This window comes from Ischnura elegans, chromosome 2, assembly GCF_921293095.1.
Source record: "Ischnura elegans chromosome 2, ioIscEleg1.1, whole genome shotgun sequence".
Taxonomy (NCBI): domain Eukaryota; kingdom Metazoa; phylum Arthropoda; class Insecta; order Odonata; family Coenagrionidae; genus Ischnura; species Ischnura elegans.
The window spans coordinates 123,993,503-124,013,309 of NC_060247.1; the positions used below are offsets into that span (position 1 = coordinate 123,993,503).

The window sequence follows — 19,807 nt, forward strand, 5'->3', positions numbered from 1 at the left end:
ACAAGGTTACCTCGTAATACAAAACGAACGCAATGATAATGGGACTTTATTAAAATCTTCCATATTTGTTAAGGTTATGGGGGGGGGCACGTGCCCCCGTGCCCCCCCCCACCCCCAGATCCGCCTATGTTGCCACACCACAAATTTGAAGAAAAAGCTCTTCAAAATAAGTGGATTGTTGACTAAAAATTACAGATATTGACTCATTTTCTAACTAAACATCTAAAGAAGTCTTTTAATAAACCAGATAGTAAATACTATACTCTATTATGACAAAATTTATTATACTCTGGTGATAATTCTAAGGTTGTATAAGAGATTTGTACTGAAATAAAGTCATACCTGTAACATTTCTCACACAATTATATGAAAAAGGGGGGTCTTATACTTATAAAATATGGAATCTAAAATTGGTAATTGACTAATTTAACTAGAAGAGAAAAGCAACGATACCTATTCTCCAACATTATTTAACTCCATTATCTTGTATGCATAGATCTTTTTCTCGATATCTTTTATGACTCAACTTGAATATTAAAAAAGTGATGAAGTTGTTTCATTCAACTTAGCTAGATCCAAAGTTCAAGTTGCTTGCAGAACCCTAGTAGGCACTATCCTTCAATAACATTTCAGCTACATTCTTGAATAGATATAAAGAGCTTAAAATATTTTCATTGCTAAAGCTTGACTAACCTTCGAAGGATCCATTATGACTGTCGGGACAAAGTTCAAGAAGATATGATTACAATCTGTGCGTTTACTGCAGGGGTGAGAAAATGCTATTTCAAGCTCATCCATGGCCTCCAGAAGGACCCTTTCCCCTTCATTTTGTAGATACTCAAAGGATGCCTCCTTGGTAATAAGGTCAGAGTGACGAATAATAGACCGAATAAAAAATCTGTAGTCAGTGACTTCTTGACCTTTAGCCACCTAAAATAGAAAGCATAGGACAATAATTTTTTTTTAAATATTTCAAAGGAATAACCTCTACTTAATTTTGGTAAGTTACATCCAGAATGAATGTATAAAACTTCTCAGTAAAACTTGACAAACACTATTTTCCACCCCACTAGATTCCCAAACACTTATCATATAAATTTTAAGTAGAAGGCCATCAGATCACAGGCTTGAATATAATATAAATTACCTTAGCTTTCCCAAGATATAACAACATCTTCTGGTTGGAGGTAGGCAAAGCTTCCAAGTCATAGGTGCGCATGCGATTAAGTTCCAATTGAAATGCAAGAGCAGGCTCCAAATGTCTGTAAATGCGGTCCTCAGCATACATATCACGAGCTCGATATGTGAAGAACTTAGGGAACTCCCTGTTAGAAAGAGTGAGGAAAGTGATTCGTCGAACTCCTCGTTTCAGCAAGTCTTCCTGACGACAGGCACAAAATGCTCCAAATCTTCGGCTGAGAACTTCATCATCCTCTTCAGCACTGTTTTTACCACTTTCACCATCCTTGCTAGAAGACAAGCCTGGATTCTTCAATGCAATGCTCAGTATATGTATTGGCTCCCGTGGCTAAAAAGAATGATAGGATGAGTGGCATTATATAGATAGATAGCTGAATTCAAAATAAATTAACAAGATTAGAAAAAAAATTCCCTCTTTAGTATTCAGATTTAGAATTCAATTCTGTACCTTTCACAAGTTTGAAAAAACTTTTACAATTTTTGCTTTGTAAGGAAAAGTGAAATTCATAGATATATTCCTTGCATTGATATTTAATTCATAGTAGTTCAGCCAAAAACCATAGCATGCATAACATCCTACCTTCTCTGCTTCTTCATTGGGCACCGAATCCCCAAGGGACATAGATATGTTGATGGAGGTTGACAGACGGCATTCACTGGATTCCACAGCTTCCATTACTTTAGGATTCACTGTCACAGAGGTAGATGCAAAATCTTCCAAGAGATCCAAAACTTCATCTGCATAGTTTTCAAACTCTTCGAAAGATGTGAAGGCAGCCATGCATCCAGTTCTTTGGCAGTCTTCCATGTACATTCCCATAGACAATGACGAGCCACCAACATTAGCCCCAGAAGTCAAAGCATTTCCAGAGGATGACCATGACTCTGCATCAATGCCCTCCTCTCCATACAATCCAATAACACGATTATGTGGATGCCTACGAGGACCCAAGAACTTTTAGTCACACAGGCTTATAAATTAAATAAATTACTCAAATATTTTTATTTAATGAGGCATTCTCACCTGTTGGGGTGGGAGGATGGGAGAAGAAATTGGAAATGCACAAAACATACATCTCCTGACAATTCCATGTGTTGCAAGCACGTCAGTTCATAAGAAATATAGGCTCGTCGAACATAGACCTAATTCCAGCAATATAAATGATCAAGATTACCAACATTAGTCAACAAAAATAGAAAAAATTCCTCATATGAAAATAATAACCACAAAACCTTAGATACAACGTCAGAATAAAAAGATTCACAGAAATCATTTAAAATATTTTAAATTAATATTCAATTATGCATGCATCTATAAAACCTTGTTGTTATATTAGAATTTCAAAAGAACTAATAAGAGAAAAATATAATTTTCAGCATACCTCAAGAGCAGCCATGCACACAGCCTTGTTGGTGTGATAGAAAAAATCATGAAGAATGTCAAAAATGGATGTCTCGGACATAATAAGTTTCTGCAAATTTTCAGGATGAAAATCATGCCCGTACATATCCACAGCAGAAAGGAATATGGACTCCATCTGATTATGACGAAGCTCATAGGCTGGTTGATGGGCAGCAATTAATACCTAAAGTAGGTAAAAATCAAAGTTTAGATATGGAATATCACAATTATTTAGACTGTAATTAATACAAGTTCTTAAGATTAAATAGCAATACTGCATCCGAAAAAAGAGCCTCATCTTTAATTTAACTCTAAGATGCAAAATATAGTACCAGGCAATTCATTTCTTAGTAACGTGCACAATTCAAATGTTTCTCAAATGCTGACATTATATTAATTCCTGAGAGATGCATAGCAAAAATCTTTCAACTCTTAAAAGAACATAAAAAACCAGAAGATAATCTTTTCTTAGAAAGAATAATCTTAATCTTTGTATGACTGAAGTCTATAATAAATTATGCTAATTATAATACATGTAGTCAGATAACTGAAATCAGACAGCATTATTTCAACAGCCAACATTTTTTATCATTGATCTCATTCAAATTCACCTGACAAAAGTCACCTAATAAACTTACCTGGCGGGCTCTAAGAGCCACTCTTGAATGTTCACTTCTATTTAGAGATGTCAATTCATTGAGAGTAGAAGCCAATTCATCGGTCAATCCAGGCTCATTAGCCCACAGGTGATCAATCAGCATAGTCACCAGCATATTTTTCTTAGCAACCTACAATCATAAACACAAAGTAAAAAATTATCAATTAAAAAGTTAGATATTCTAAAATTTTGTCGTAGACTATTTTGGCAAATGCAAAGTATTAACTGATGTAGAGGCATACTCAGAAGAAATTAAAATTAAAATATTATTAAAAATTAAAATATTATTTTATGATGGGTTATGTTGCAAAAAACATATAGCCCTAATCATACCTGGCTATGAGAGAATATGGTTCCAGTAACAGCTGCCATGTCATCCTTATGCTTTTCCCGCAGGGCTGACACACATTTGTCATAATGACCTAGTAGACACGGAAAATTAATTTATTTCTGTACAGAATGTCAAATATTGTATTTTTGAAACAATGGGAAAGTAAAAAAAATATTAACCAAAAATTGTGCAATATCTTACCAAGTTGAAACTGGCTTTCAACAGCAAAATACTGACGCAACAAATCATGGACAGCTGCTTTCATTCTTCCTCTAATGCCACTCCTATACCTCTGAACAAGCTGCACAATCCCTTGTGTGGTCAGGAAGAATACATCTCGATCAGCACGCTTTTGTAGAGTAGCAGCATGGCTGAAAAAGAATTGCACATTCTGATTTTCATGAAGATTTCAAAATTTTATCATGAAGAACAAAATAATTACAATTTATTCATAGCAAATAATTACAAATAATCCATGGAAAATGTATACAGTTAGGACTCTGCCACTAACCTGTCAATCACACTTGCTATCTGCTGACTAGGAAACTGAGCAAGAACAGAAGTGATATTGCTTGCATATAGCGACATCAGCTTACGGATTTTCTTCTCCACCGAAATTGGAATGCGTCCAGAAATAGAAGCAATAACTTCTTGAAGTTCAAGCAGTGGGAGACTTGGATCTCGCAAGGATGACATGAACTTTTCAATGACATCCTTCAGTCTTGGTGTGTGATAAGGATCAGGAAGGCAATACCCTAAAATGATGTTCATAATTTTATTTGAAAAAAAGGGACATTGAAGCGTAACTAATGTTAAAATTTTTAAATGAGAGACTGAAAAGACGCATCCATATCCTAAAAAAGGGGGGAAAATGATTCAACTTCAAATGATGTGGCTTAACAAAAAATGGCCAGAGATGATTTTACTCCAAATTTTAAAGAGATACCGAAATGAGGAATCATAAATACCTAACAAATTGATGCTTTTACATACAAAATATGTAGTAGCAACAATTGCTACCATGACTTAGAAACTCTCAAAAACTATAACATAAACAAAAGCTTACAGGCTCTACATATCTGCAACGGTTTTTCGAAAACTGATTTAAAAGAAATACAGTACCATGCTCAAGGAAACCACGTTCCTCTATGACTGCCTCATGTGCAACTTGGTGCTATGTATCTGTTTGGTATGGTGTCTGGAATATGATTTCCCATAACACAAATGATTTGACATATAATACCAATCCCAAACGATACTATGCATAACTGCGATCATGTCACTACACGAGCGACAAGCAGCCACAAATGCATGGTGTTTGGAAATGAGCCCCATTAATAAGTTTTAAGATTTTTTTTCAAAATTACATACAAATACACAATTTAACACAGATGCCATTCTTTGGTGAAATATCAACAATTAAAAATAAAAGCTGTAATCACAGGTGAATTTGGGAATAGAGGGGCTTCATAATTCACCTTTGCATATAAAGTGGACCCAATATGATGGGTGATTCTCCGGGGATTATAAGAGCTCTATCAAACATACCGTTTTAAATATATGTATGTAATGTTCTCTCGGAGTCTTCCGTGCCGTACACAGGATTCCACCAGGCGTCTTCAGGTCGAAGTGACCTGAAGACGCCTGGTGGAATCCTGGTGAAACTGTCGTCACCTCTGACCAAGAAACGCGGCGATAACCCGAAAATGGAGAAATCCACTAATATATGCATGTATTGTAATGGATGAACAACATGATGTCAATCGTGGTAGATCTACAAGAACAAACCAGATGGTCCTTCAAAACTGTATTTTAAATGCTTTTAGTCGTGATCACCAAATATCTCTCATAAAGCTCATAAATAATTTGATACTCTGAATACATATTTGTACCTTAGTTGATAAATTAAGAGTATACAGTATAGACAGCAACTTAATAGAATGGCTCAAAGACTCATAGTGATAGAGGGTAAATTATGAGAATTAAATCTAGCTTTTCTCATTCCTTTGTATTCACATCGGGTGTACCTTAGGTGTTCCACCTAGCACCTTTCTTATTTAACTTATTCATCAATGATGTAGTACAAGCATTACATCCTTTATGATGTTTGCCATACTAAGTTTACTTATAAATACATCATGAAGTCAGATTTGTCAATGACTGCTTGTCCATTCAAAATAGTAAAATTATGCTTCAGAATTGGTGTATAGATGTGCATTAATCAAAATAATTGTTATTTTGTTAAATATCATATGAATGATGGGAATAATCATAGCAATTTTCTGCCCTCAATGGCAGTGGGATAAAGTCCTCGCTTGCCAAACTAAAGGTCGTGGGTTCGAGTCCTGCATCGGTTGGTGGTCCCAATTCAGGGCATGGAGGTTTGTGCTACGCATTTTTAATGCTGGAATCTTCATAAAGTCCATTATAGGCTGTTTACAGAGGAGTTGGAAATAAATGATTTAAAAATAATGAATAAAAATGCTGTGAAATTTCCCAACCATATCATACCAGAAATATCATTAATTCGGAAGGTGTCTGGTCCCATGAATTCCGGATAATCGATCTTCTACTGCATTTTGCTTTGATATTAAATATCTATAACCTTATCTTTTTATTAGGTAATTTGCCCATATATGTTTGCACATACTTTACGTGCAATAAAAAAATAAAGTGACTCATTCAACCAATAATCTTCACTGTATACGCAGTATAAAATGGAAAAGCAGACCAAAGCAGAACTGCGACATAGCTGATGATTTAAACATTACTAAGCAAACATGAAACATTTGCACTCACCAGCCAGCACATTCTCAAGAATACTTCTGTATGAGTTATGTACATGATTTAATTTCTCAGGTCCTGTCAAATGGGACTTGGATGAATCATCAGATGATTTACTAGAAAATCCTCCAGTGAATTCTTTGGCTTGAGTTACAAGTGATGGATCATCCAACTCGAGTCGTGCAATGAGTGATCCACTTTCAAGAACAGCTCCAGGCCTCTTTACATAAAATATTGTTCCTGATTCACTGGCTGTCAACGTCATCACCATTTTCATCACCTAATGGAGAAGAGGAAAAAACAGTACATTATTTCTACAAAGAAAAATAAATAAAACCACATGCAAGCATTACTCTTTTCAAATCCAGAAAAAGATAATAGCGGAACTCATACAAATTAGCTTTCCTTTAACAAGTTAACAGCTTCACACCCACTTTTGCCAGGACTTTAAATGACCCTTTCAGGACAATGTGGAAAGTTTAACGAATGACTCATATTAATAAAGAAGGAAAATATCCCTTCTGGTTTTCATTAGATATTTTGTTCATGCTTTTTTTATACGGCTCTCTCAAAAAATATAGCAAATGCACAATAATGAAGTAAGCATTCTTAAATGAAGTTACTAAAAAGCTTTAGCCTTAATAAAAGTTATGATCTTCAATAGGGTAGTTTCCTTCATTAAAGAAAACGAAAGCCATTGATTGGGATTCGTTACCTACGATTAGTATATTCATATTATAAAAATTACATATGTATTTGGTTTTAGAAAACCTAGTTTAGACGAATGTTAACAGTCAATTTTAACCTCATTTGAAAAAGGCCAGATTGGCACCCATGCGATGCCACTCCACGTGACCTCACAGGAACGTAGATGCCATATGAGTAGTCAGGAGTTCTACATCGTCTGAGATTAACAATGCATTCATGAGACACAGAGCTCAGGGAAGCATTTCTTAATAATCACCTATTAAAATTGCCAATGGTTGGAAAGTTTCCTTCATTTCATCAGGTATTAATAATCCTTATTTAAGCCAAGCACTACCTGCTAGCAGCCTGCATCATAGCAGCACTCATAAGCCTCGCACCAAGGTGGCCTCATACGGCAGCAGTTGGAATCAGAATGACGTCACACGGGCTTTTCCCAGCATTCATACTTAGTCGTCGCATTCTTGCACGCTTGAAAATTTTTACTTTTCATTTAATCGTGAAAAATAGATATCGTCATTTAAAAATCTAAAAGCGAGAAATACGTACTCCAGAAGTAATAACCTTTCGATTTAGGCAATTTAAAAAAAAAAAAGGAAACCACCCTATTCTACCCACAAAAAAAAGGACACTCCGGAATGAAACAAACATTTGCTCACCTCAATTTCAGCATATGCTTGTCCTGCAAACACATGCCCTCCATCCTCCACAAGAAAGTTGAGAAGTTTTCCGGCTGAAGGTGATCGAAGTAAGGAAGGATCATTTTCTTTCTCAAAAACACAAGTCAGATTGCCAATAACTATTCGATATCGATCCACTTCTTCCTTCATGTATGTAGTGTAGCTGGCTCCATCCAATGATAGTAACATTCCTGTAAATTTATAAGAAAATTAAAAATTTTCAAAATATGCATTATTATTACTTTTGACCCTTAGTAGCAGATACAGAAAAACCTCAAAGGGCACTAAATGTATCTTGAGTTCTCTTTATTTTTATCGTAATAAAAACTGATCAAGTCACAGACAGAGTATAAGAAAATTTTATTTAAAGTGATTATAGACATGTAAAAGACAATGCCATCTCATGATATAAAAAAGTTATAATTGTGGTTCTGCAATGTTCAGCAATACAGGCGGACCCACAAGGTTCGCACCCTCCCCGCACCTCCCATCTGTGTCCGCCACTGAAGGGTTCTATGAATCTATTGAAATTAGCAAAAAGCCCAAAACATCCGCAGAAAACCAATATAATGAATGCATTTACTAACTATAAGTGGAGACTAGGCAATTTCATATCAGCGTACCATCCTTTATTACAAATAGTTCCTCACTAACAACACCAAAACGTATCTCAATAATTGCCACCATACAACCCAAACCATAAAGTCAGACGATTATTTACAATAGGAACAAAATTTCACTGTTATATATCCCAGCTAAGGGATTTATTAAATAATAATTATGAGATATGGATGCAATTTTGGATCCAATTATTATTCTGCTACATTTTTTATACGAGGCTTTAATTCCCCAGTTCAATTGAAATTTTCTTTCCGTTAAGTTTTTCAGGAACAATTTTAAAATGCGAACAATGGCTTACACCACATTTTTTCAGCATACAAATTGGAGGCATTTCTAGGATGTAGGGTTTATGAAAAGGTAATTTAATTGGTAAAATCTATGTAGTGACTCAGACTAGACTTCAAGAGAGAACATATTTCCTTTCATACATTACACTAACACTGAGCTGTTTTAGATAGTAAAAATGGTAAGAATAATAGGTACGATTTCATGATTACTATTAGCACACCACTTATGTTTTGAGCATGAATCTCACCTCCATCAGACATTCGATGAATATCAATTTCCTTCACAGAGCCATTCATGACCAAAAAATAGCTGCTAGGTCCTGATTTGGTAGCTAAAACTTTGTACTTCACTCCATCATTGATGAGCTCCAGATTCACACCATTTTCAAGGGTATTTGCACCCTGAATCTGACCTCTGAAAATTAATAACAGGGAGTTGAGAATATTTCCAATGCCTATGTTAGAAAAGCTACAATAAAATATTGCAAATGATAAGAATGGAGAAGTAAGATGAGAAATTTGGGAACTTTATGATTGAGTTCATAATAAAAACATAAATGAAGACAATCTCTGATTATCTATCCTAATTGAGGAGGAAGACCAAATGGATTATCAAAATCGACAGATGATCCATTCATGATCATTTTCTGAGCAATTTTACTTCAGCTTTTGTGCCATATTTCTCTGTTGCTATTTTTTTTTTTTGCATCCATTCCATGGAAAACTAGCGGTTTTGAACAGGAAAGGCAAGGAAATGAATAATAGAGGATAATCCAACAGACAATTAATTGAACAGTTGATAATTGTGGCTGTATTCCATTCTGTCAAATTCTACCAATCACACTTTTCAATAATACCTGATGACATAGAACCACTGAAATGGAAGGTCTCAAAACTTTGCAGTGCTGATTTATGCAATTGGATTTCACAGCTTGTATTGCATTACTCTTTCCATCCAAAAGAAAATTTAGATAGAAAATATTGAATTTTACCTCTCAAGAGAAGACTGGAAATTTTGAAAGGCCAGGCGAATTGTTTGATCTGCCACATGAAGAGCACCAGTTATAACAGCAAGTATTGTATCAGGTTTTTCTGAACGTACACGTTCTGCAATAAGGATATCCAGCCAGCTGGTATCGATTGTGTTCATTTGGAAACTCCTCGTTTCCAATAGTGTAATCAGGTACTCTACAGTAGTTCTAAAGTCCCCTCGGATTGATAGTTCCTTGAGAGCAACAACAAGGTTCCTTTAAAAAAATCAATATTATTATTAATAAAACCAGAGGAAATATTTAAAAAAACTAAAAAACTGTAGTTACTATAAAAATATCTACAGCAGCTTCAGTGATGACAATACACTCAACATTTATACATATAATAAGGGGTTATGCCATGATAATTTTATGCTTATAAATCCATACATATTTTTTTCACACAATACATCATAACTGAACCTAGATGGAAGCACCTAAATTTTGACACCAATAAGATTTTTAACGGGGGAAATGAGCTCTACGGCCTTTATAGATAGGTGATTCAAAAGGGGATCTCAAATGGCCATAAAATTACTTAATATATTTTACGGCCATTTGGGAACCACTTTTGAATCACCTAGCAATAAGATTTGGTTAAAACAGATTCATTAACAAGATTACATTTTATATTTTATCATTTGAATCTAATATGAGTTTTAAAAAATCACTTTACAGCTATTAAATCAGCACTAAATCGATTGAACTGAATTCTTAACTCTTAAACTTGCACTGCATTCTTAAATAAAAAAAACCTCACTTGTGGTGGATTGTAAACCTTCCAATCAAATAATATGCAGAGTTCAGATTCCAGACAAACTGAGTTTTTTTTATGCCCAACATATCAATGGCTGCATAGTGGAATTATGATGGGGTAGACCACAGAGCGGTGAATATTATAGGGGCTCCAGAGAGATAAATATAATAAGTATACCTGATATTGAAACAAAAACTCTTGACAAAATTTTATTGATGGAGTTGATGGTATGCCTTAGCTATAGTATGATGGGGACTGTGCCTCTTATGCAAAATTTGAAATTCCATCAATGTCAAAAGGCCACATTTTGTACATCTGCCTTGGGGCATTACAGTCTAGCTACAATGCAGATGCACTAAATTGCTCATTATCATAGGTGTTAAAACTGATTGCTGGCTCCAATAAGTACAGGACAGGTATACTGCAGGTGACAAAGAGCAGTTTTGTGTTCCTTTTTAAACAGATGGATATACAGATTATTCCTCTTGATTCCTATCAAAGTTCCGCCAGTTCTTGGGCTATGTAGCATTATTCAAATGAAATAAGAAGAAAATGTGACCTTATTTTTCAACAGGACGATGCTAGTCTAATTAGTATTAATAGCCCAAGAACAGGAAATAGTCTTGCCGATGCTTTAGGTGTCACTGGTTGACATTTTGGCGATGAAAAGCCCAACCATTAGTCAAACCCAAGATGATTTTACACATACCCACGCATTGTATACAACATTTATAATTGTAATTCATTCATCAAATTGTGCCAAATTTGGAAGCAACTAAAAAATAAGAAGTGTTTTTCCAGAGTGCTATGGACTATGATTAAGATTGATGTTATATAAATTTATGGATTGAGCAGATGACTTAAATCAGCTACTAAGAGCTCAGCTTAACTGAAAAAAGGACCAGATATGGTCAGAACTCGTCACTGTACTTTTTCCAGCTAATATATTTAGAAAAAACTTTTTCTTAATACACCTTTCCAAATCCAACAGGTGGCTCATAAAAATTGACTTTAATGCAAGACATGGCAACTTATTTTTACAATATTTGTGTCCTGTACAAAATAAGAAAGACTATACTCACTCACGAGCTTGCTCCCGATCCTCTCCCCAGGAAAAACAATGCCCAAACTGAGAGTCGGCAAACTCATGAAGGCCTCCAGATGCAGCCACACTGAAGTATCCCCACACATTTTTGGAAGACCTAAAATTCAGTTCTTGGACCGTGCCAGAGCTCGGTTTGAATCCTGTAACAAACGGAAAAAGTAACTTAAGTTAATGCATGTAACAAATTTATCATTCAATTATAGTTATTCACTTTACAATCATACTTTCAAGTATGAATAAGGTCCATGGGCACATTCAGCCTCACTGAATGATCACCTTTGATCAGAGAGCAAGCGAGCGGTAAAACATCATGGAATTGAGCAACTGATATCAAAGTAATGACTGCCAGTCAGTTTTGCAAGCGAGTAAATCCTCACTCACTTCTGATCACCACAAAGCCAAAGGGAGCAAAACAAGTGACAGTCACGCAGTGTACCACTGCATTCTGTGCATGGCAATACGAAAAGCAATCAATGAGCAAAGTGCAGCTGAGTAAAAACCCATGTAACTACAACAATATCAATTTGCTTAGCTGAATCAGAGCTTCTATCACAGCAGCTAACAAACTGAAGGAGATTATTGAATTACATTCTTATATTTGTCTTTTCCTTCAGTGATCATACATTTTAGTATATGAGTACCAATCTGATACTGCTACGTATGGTGTATCAAAGTTAGATCCAGTGATGATTAATTTACACATCTGTAACTACCTAGCCGTCACCAAAAATGAGTAGATGATTTAGTTTCAATGGAAATTGTAAATGCTATAAATTTTTTAATGACAACGCTACATTGTAATATGTATAATGTGCAATTGGATTATAATATTGGGCTGTAAATAGATTTCTAGGAAAATAATTATTCTTCAACATTAGGCTAGATAGTATCTGACAAAAAAAGATAAAAAATGTAGCTGAAAATTCCATCACTACATCAGAAATTCAAGAGTAAGTCAGGGTAATGTGCAATTGGATGATAATATTGGGCTGTAAATAGATTTCTAGGAAAATAATTATTCTTCAACATTAAGCTAGATAGTATCCGACAAAAAAAGATAAACAATGGAGCTGAAAATTTCATCACTACATCAGAAATTCAAGAGTAAGTCAGGGTAATGAAAGTATGAAGACTTTATATAGATACCATAACAAAAACCGATTGCAGTTTTGAAAATACTCTAAGGTGCCACAATCCCTTGTGGCAGGTAATGGGATAAAATGTAGACAAAAATTTGAAAACATATCAGTCCTATAGCATATCACCTTACAAATGATCTAAACTATTCTGTGGTTTGTCACGTGATATTTCCGATATAGCCTTTCTGCGAGTAGTGTTGTATGCTCACACTTTGATAAACAATGATTGCTATTTCTAATTACTTAAAATATTTTACAGATTGACTCCCAACCATACTCACGGATTCACATTGATATGTTCACTAATGTGAAACTTGGGAGAATTAAATGACAGGAATTTGAGGAAAAATAGTGCATGCTTTATATGAAAATCTGGATGATTCTTGTCAGCCACATACCCCATTTTTTCACTGGCACTTCCAGAAAAAAGATGTGTGGTTTACACAAGAAAATACAATATTATCGTTAAAATACTGAATATTCAACAAGAACTTAGGTTACCTTCATCAGGGTTTTCACTGGTAATTCTTGCAGCTATAACATGCCCACAAGGCTGTGGTTGATGGAATGGCACATCAAAATCAATTTGTGTTCCACCCCACGGAGATTCTCCATATAATAATCGAATGTCTTTGATTTGATGAAGGGGTATTCCCATAGCAATCTGAAATAAAGATACTTGTGAAATATAGATATCAAGTTATAAATAATTACTATCTGTCAATAATTCAAGAAATAGATTCTAAGTCCATTCAGGAAAGTTGTGACACTAAGTACTTTCCTTCTACATCGTCAAAGCTACCAAAGCCATAACTTCAGTTTCAATTACTATTTCCCAATAATAAATGTATTAGGTATTCTATTTAGCATTCTTGTACAAAAGATTATTAGAATCTATAGATATAGTATGGCCATATACTAGCCTTGTATCTCATAGTAGTCTTATAGTAGTACAGTAAAACTTCGATTTTACATCAAGTCTCGTTTTTACGCAGCGACACTCAAGTCCGGTTGGAAAGCATAAGGAGTTGCAATGGTGAAACTTCGATTTTACATCTTTTCTTGATTTTACGCAGTTTTTCGATTTTGTGCAGCACAACCCCATCCCCAAAGAGGCCGCTAATCTTGATTTTACGCAGTTGTCTTTCGACTTGTTTTGAAAATTCCGACTGGAGCAATATGAAGTCCGGTTATTTATTCATCTCAATGAGTTGCAAAAATGAATACAGGAACGGTTGAAATGGCTTCGCGCTGTGTGCTTGAAACTAAAAACATTGCGAATCTAATAATTGCTTCCCCGTGCACCCTCTCAGTAATATTTCAGGCTCCTTTACGAACTCGAATATCGCTCTTAGTTCAAATTTGCCGTAGGAGGATATCGAAACCTAAAACATACGGCAATCGACGTGTATGTGCGCGTAACTACTTTTGATTAAGACAGATGATCGCCGGAGATATTAACATTATCACCTTTCGTTTATTATTCGGCTTATTGATCGACGCTGTTTATAAGATATTTGTTGTAATTACAGTAGATGGTCCGGAATTATGAGCTACGGAATATCTATCACTAACGGAAGGTTTAGTAGAATTTTGCCAACGTTATGTTTTCTGTCGCCCCAGCGAAATATAACGGCGAAATGAGTCGTTAAAAATCCTCCCATGCCAAAATTTTGGCTTCCAAGGTAATCCTAAAAAGATAATGGAACTTCTAGAATGTAGGTAAGTTGATGGTGATTCAACACGATGGTAAAAGCAGCATGCCATGTCTCATTCCGCAGGCTAAACCCACATCTGCGGGACGAATGGAGGCGAGGGAAAGTTGCTTGTGCGGCGCACTTATCAGAACTGACTCAACTTGTATCTCATTATCAGTGGGTTTTAATGAAACACGATCGGAACTTTATAGCTATTAGCTTAACTCCGCTAGGTGGGAGGCATTTATTTTTAACTGAACGGGAGTTAATGCCCTCGGAGAATAACTCCCGTCGTCAATCATCATGTAACCATTAAAGTCAAATAGACGTGAGTGATATGGCAGTCCCTTTACACTCAGGAATGGCTTAGCACGATTAGATCGAAATACAAATAGTGTCCGGTGTTGTTATCAGATATGGGGAAGCAAAATATTACATGAAGATGAGTCACACGGCTTGTAAGTCGAAGGTCCCGGCGCTGAATTCGTGGAAGAATGCCGACAGAGAAGCTATACCCGGTAGATTTAATCTACTAATGCTAAAATTTCATTGGAAATTGCTTTTTGAATGCGTAAAAATTATAAAGAGGGAAAATTGTTCCGGACCATTAATCATTTTTTTATTCGTCACTGGCGGCATGACGGTAGTTGCGCGGTTATTTAAATGGCTCACTTAAAAAATGTGATCCAAACACCGGAAAAATCTAAATTTCAGAATATCCCGGGCCCTGAGTGCTCCGTATTATCTATGGTATGCTATTTGGAAGGAGGTAACCGACAGCTGGGGTCATTAGAGCCATAAAGTAAGGGCTGGGGGGATAGGAACCCTATGTTGGCATTAGCCAGGTTGTAATGGTAGGCTCTAAAGGGACCAGGACTTAACGTCCCATCTGCTGGACAGAGTGGTGCACTGGAAGTGCCCTCCACATTACACTCAAGTAGGGATAGGGCCATCTCTGATAAGTTTCTGCTACTGCCAGGGCTTGAACCCAGACCCACAGGGTGTAAAGCCTTTGTGATGTAATAGCAAAATTTTGCTCCGTTAATGGGGTTAATTTGGATGACGAACCTCAGATACCTCATTCCTTCAATCTCCAATCTTTGTTTGTGTGCAGGTGGTTAAACAAATTTCCTGAAAACTGCTTTTAATGAGAATATTTTCGAAAATTAGCTCCTCTGCGAGCATTTAGTATCACCATTCCGAAATTTCTCCTGGGTAACAGAAGTAATCTTAGTGCCAGAAATGATAGAAATTCAACCATGTTGTTCAACCATGGGAAAAATTGTTCAGGAATGCAACGTTGTTTCTCTTAAGGTAACACGTCATCTGTGGTATTGCTTGTGAGTAAATCAGATTATTAGGCTTCATTTTCTTGCTCTCAAATGAGTAATTGAATCCAAGAAACATACATCTGACGTTATTGAAAAATATTTCATGCTCTTTTATCTAAAACCTCACATATGAGACTTTTTCTGGTTCCGGTTCTGGCTTAAATCAGAGCTATACAAAAGTGTATGACTAAGCCTTCTAAAAATAATGAGCAAGAGTTATTCTGAAAACTATACTCCTCCTCAATACCAACACTTGATTTTACACACTTTGATTTTACACACTTTGATTTTACACAGTGCCCATATTTCGGTCCCTCCAACTGCGTGAAATCAAAGTTTTACTGTATATAGTAGCCTTGAAGGCATATAAAAACGTATGCATCCCAAATTTTTGCTAAGTGGATTTATGCAATGCAGAAATATTAGATTCAATTAATAAACATAACGAATAGAAACTTAAAATTTAACAAATGGATTATTATTAACTTATCATTAAAATCAATAAAATTTCTATAAGACTCATAAATTTATGCATCAACTGCCTAAAAATTCGTTACAGAAAATCTGAATCACTTCTATAGAATCACTCAAAATAATTACCTACACATGAAGCTCCCAACACAGTAAAACCCTTCTATAATGAATTTGACAAGACTTGGAAAATCGTGACTTTGTTGTAAGGGGGTTAAGTATGCAGATGCCTATAGTGGGCTACATTGCAGCAGGATATTCAAAGAGTTAAGGGAGAATGAAGTGATGAGTCACAAACGTAGCAGCTCAGAGGACTCCTGCTGGATCATTGGACTATTTTGAATGGAAGAGAGAATCTGACAGTGGTACCAAATAAAGGCCCTTGCGTGACTGACTGACTCACTGATGGATATGACTTTCAACCTATTCCAGAAGAGCTATTAAAGAATTTTGCATGGAGGTGCGAGACAAAAAATGTTTTTGAGAAAAATTCTGGAACAGTCAGGCTGATTTTGTATCATATAGATTCTAATCCATCTAGCATACTTATAAGGTGAAATCAAAAATCCAAGAAAAGTTAAATAAAAAGCCACACCGCAACACAACCATGGTAAAGGTAAATATAAATGAAAAAGTGGTTACTATAGTGAAGAATTAGTAAATTAACTACAGCTAATACTGTCTTGCAGGTTATTACCTGAAGTTGAGCAGCTGGCAAGTTAACATCGGCCACCATTTCAGTGCAAGGATGCTCTACTTGTAACCGTGGATTTAGCTCAAGAAAGAAAAAATTTCCATCTGTATCATAAAGGTACTCAACAGTTCCAGCTGACACATACCCCACCATTTTTGCCAAGCGTACAGCTGCCTGAAATGAGATATGCATGAGAGTATAACTTCTGATACTACACCTGTAATACTAATAGGGAAAAAAATAATTACCATTCTAATATATAATAAAATATGTCACTGCAAAATAAAATAAATAATACAACATTCGATAGAAATAATGTAATAAAATATTTCTCCGAATATAGTCCCCCCCCCCCTAATTTTGAGGCTTTGGTTTCAGGAAAATTTTAAAAAAGGTGTTTGAATGTAGTCCCCCCTTTACTTTTACCGAGGGCATTTTTGGAAAACAAGGGGGGACTACGTGCAATGAAATACAGTACTTTCTCCCAAAAGTTTGCCCTCAATGTTGGTAAGTAAGCTATAAATATTGAACACTCGGCCACAGAAAACACATATGGCCATTTTTCAGACCCAGCAGCAGACTGCATAGTACACATTATGGAGTACTTAAACACAATGATATTAACAATAGCAGATTATAATGTTGTTTTAATATTTTATGGCAGATTAGAATTAATTATATTTTTTTAAAGATAGCCACTCAAATGAGCAAAGAAATCACTTCTATCTTTCTGCATCGGAGGGGGAAATGCATAAAAGCATTGAGAAATGCTAATGAATGAAAAACTAAGCTCATAGCAATTACATGCGAGGCTTGTCCATTTTCCTTTCAATGGTTTAGAATTCAACATGTCTCTTGGCTATTCTATATAATATCTCCTCAATGTCCTATATCCCTTAATATAACTTTAAGGCAGCATCATATATTTTCACTTCTTTCTCATACTCATTGATAACATCATGCAGTGTTCATTACCTTTTCCATCTCTTCCAAAACTTCAGGACGAGCAATTACACAAGGAGCTTCTTCAATAATTTTCTGATGTCTTCGCTGAATTGAACAATCACGCCCAAAGAGAGATATGGCATTCCCAAACTGATCAGCCAACAGCTGTACTTCCAAATGGCGGGCACACCTAGCAAGTTTCATCACAAAAATTGGAGATCCAGGCACTTCTGATTGAACCTGCCATGATAATTGTAAAATAAGTGTTAAACAGAGATAGGATTAATCCATTTAAAACAGAATAATGGTTGCAATAGTAAGTACATAGAGGTAATTAACTTTTCAAAAGCATGACAAATGGTGAAAAATGCAAGACAATGAAGGTACTGGTACCCACATCTTGAATTATAACAGAGTTAATTAATTCATCTTGAGGAACATTGAATAAAAGCATAACTTTGAAATATGTGGTATGTATGCAGAAAGAAAACGTAATCTAAGAGGACAAACAAATTATTTTAATTCTGGACTCTCAGCTAAAAATTATATTAATGTATGCCTGATACTATGCACTATAATCTCATGATAGAGAAAGCTGACATGATGTTACATGCCCATACACAAGGTTACACAGAAATGAGAATTTTGAAAATGCTCACAATCAACCTCTTAGTGAAATCTTTTGCAATATTCCAACCTCTGTTTTACATGCAAGTTACAGAGGTAATACACATGAAACATTTCCATTACATTTAGTGCGCACAGATGCAAAATTCACCAACAATAATAATAAATTCCAGCTAACCACACTATACAATTTATAAATTGGAAAGAAACAGTTCAGTGATCAATGAAAATATATTTGTAGAAGAATCTTTCTGGACAAAAATGTTTGAAGTTCCTTGAGTTAAATTCCCATGTATGATGGAATTACAGATGTTTGTATAAAAAAATATGAAAAGACACACCCATCATAAATAGAGAAAAATATGACGTCCTCACACCACAACGAGAAAGCTTTAATGCCAACATCTATCTTTAATGATCCATCAGCTAAATGTGTCAAAGATTGAAGAAGATTTCTCAATGAACAGAAATCAAATTAATTTCCCCATGACCATGCAGACTGAAAAACAGATGAAGCACACATCCACTGAGTATCGGAAAACAAAAGTTGGGTACAGATGGATCATCTTTACCATTTATATTTTCCCAAAGAACATTATCCTTGACATAAATATTACAAACCTGCCTGAACAGGCTAGGAAATTCGTCAGCATTCTCTGCTTTCCTGATTCCTTTCCCACCTCCTCCTTCACTAGCCTTAATCATCACAGGAAACCCAATGGCTTGAGCTGCTTTCACTCCTTCCTCTGCAGTTGAAACGCACCCCTTTTTGTATAACTCCGTAGAAATCTTTATCTTCTTCCCAGTGAACTGCGCCTTCAAGTCTGAGATGAATAACAAAGAAAAAATACAATAAGAATATGGAATAAAACAATGTGAAGAGAAATTCAATGCGAAGAAATGACCGAACTCAAATTGGTATTTGAACTCAAATTTCCTGATTTCTTCTAAGATACGCAAACAGTTACGCCTAAGTCTTCATTAGTCAAATTGACTTTCCAGGAGGATGAAACCAAAAAAGCGGTGCGCATTGCCAATCCACATTGATGCAGCACAATCAATGAGACCATGCTAATTATGTCACAGTGAGAAGAATAAATTCAACATTTTTCCTGGGCATATCCAAAGTTGAAAACCTTCAGGATATGTCCAAAAAAAGCTTGAATCAATTCTGTTTTAACTTGATTTTGAGAAACCACATTCACCTTCCATATTTCAGAGATTTCTCAAAATGTCAGCACATCAGTTAGAATTTTGCTATGAGGCTCAATGACTGCCTATGACTCTGACCACTACTAGAAAACAACAGAGCTTACTTCAGCAACAATTTTTGGTACTCATA

General features: G+C 35.5%; 1 protein-coding gene across 3 annotated transcripts in view; it reads right to left on the reverse strand.

The window, feature by feature from the left end:
- LOC124154583 (acetyl-CoA carboxylase) overlaps positions 1-19,807 on the reverse strand; it is a 73,676-nt gene that overhangs the window by 18,074 nt on the left and 35,795 nt on the right. For all 3 annotated transcript variants that reach the window (XM_046528408.1, XM_046528407.1, XM_046528409.1), the window contains 18 exons: positions 19,087-19,289; positions 17,869-18,078; positions 16,897-17,067; positions 13,202-13,364; positions 11,539-11,701; positions 9,661-9,915; positions 8,917-9,083; positions 7,740-7,951; positions 6,391-6,655; positions 4,103-4,346; positions 3,793-3,962; positions 3,594-3,682; positions 3,241-3,390; positions 2,583-2,786; positions 2,225-2,343; positions 1,781-2,138; positions 1,148-1,528; positions 694-930 (listed from right to left, as the gene is read on the reverse strand). In XM_046528408.1, coding sequence (XP_046384364.1) covers positions 694-930; positions 1,148-1,528; positions 1,781-2,138; positions 2,225-2,343; positions 2,583-2,786; positions 3,241-3,390; positions 3,594-3,682; positions 3,793-3,962; positions 4,103-4,346; positions 6,391-6,655; positions 7,740-7,951; positions 8,917-9,083; positions 9,661-9,915; positions 11,539-11,701; positions 13,202-13,364; positions 16,897-17,067; positions 17,869-18,078; positions 19,087-19,289 — 3,761 coding nt within the window. The remainder of the gene's footprint in view (positions 1-693; positions 931-1,147; positions 1,529-1,780; positions 2,139-2,224; positions 2,344-2,582; positions 2,787-3,240; positions 3,391-3,593; positions 3,683-3,792; positions 3,963-4,102; positions 4,347-6,390; positions 6,656-7,739; positions 7,952-8,916; positions 9,084-9,660; positions 9,916-11,538; positions 11,702-13,201; positions 13,365-16,896; positions 17,068-17,868; positions 18,079-19,086; positions 19,290-19,807) is intronic.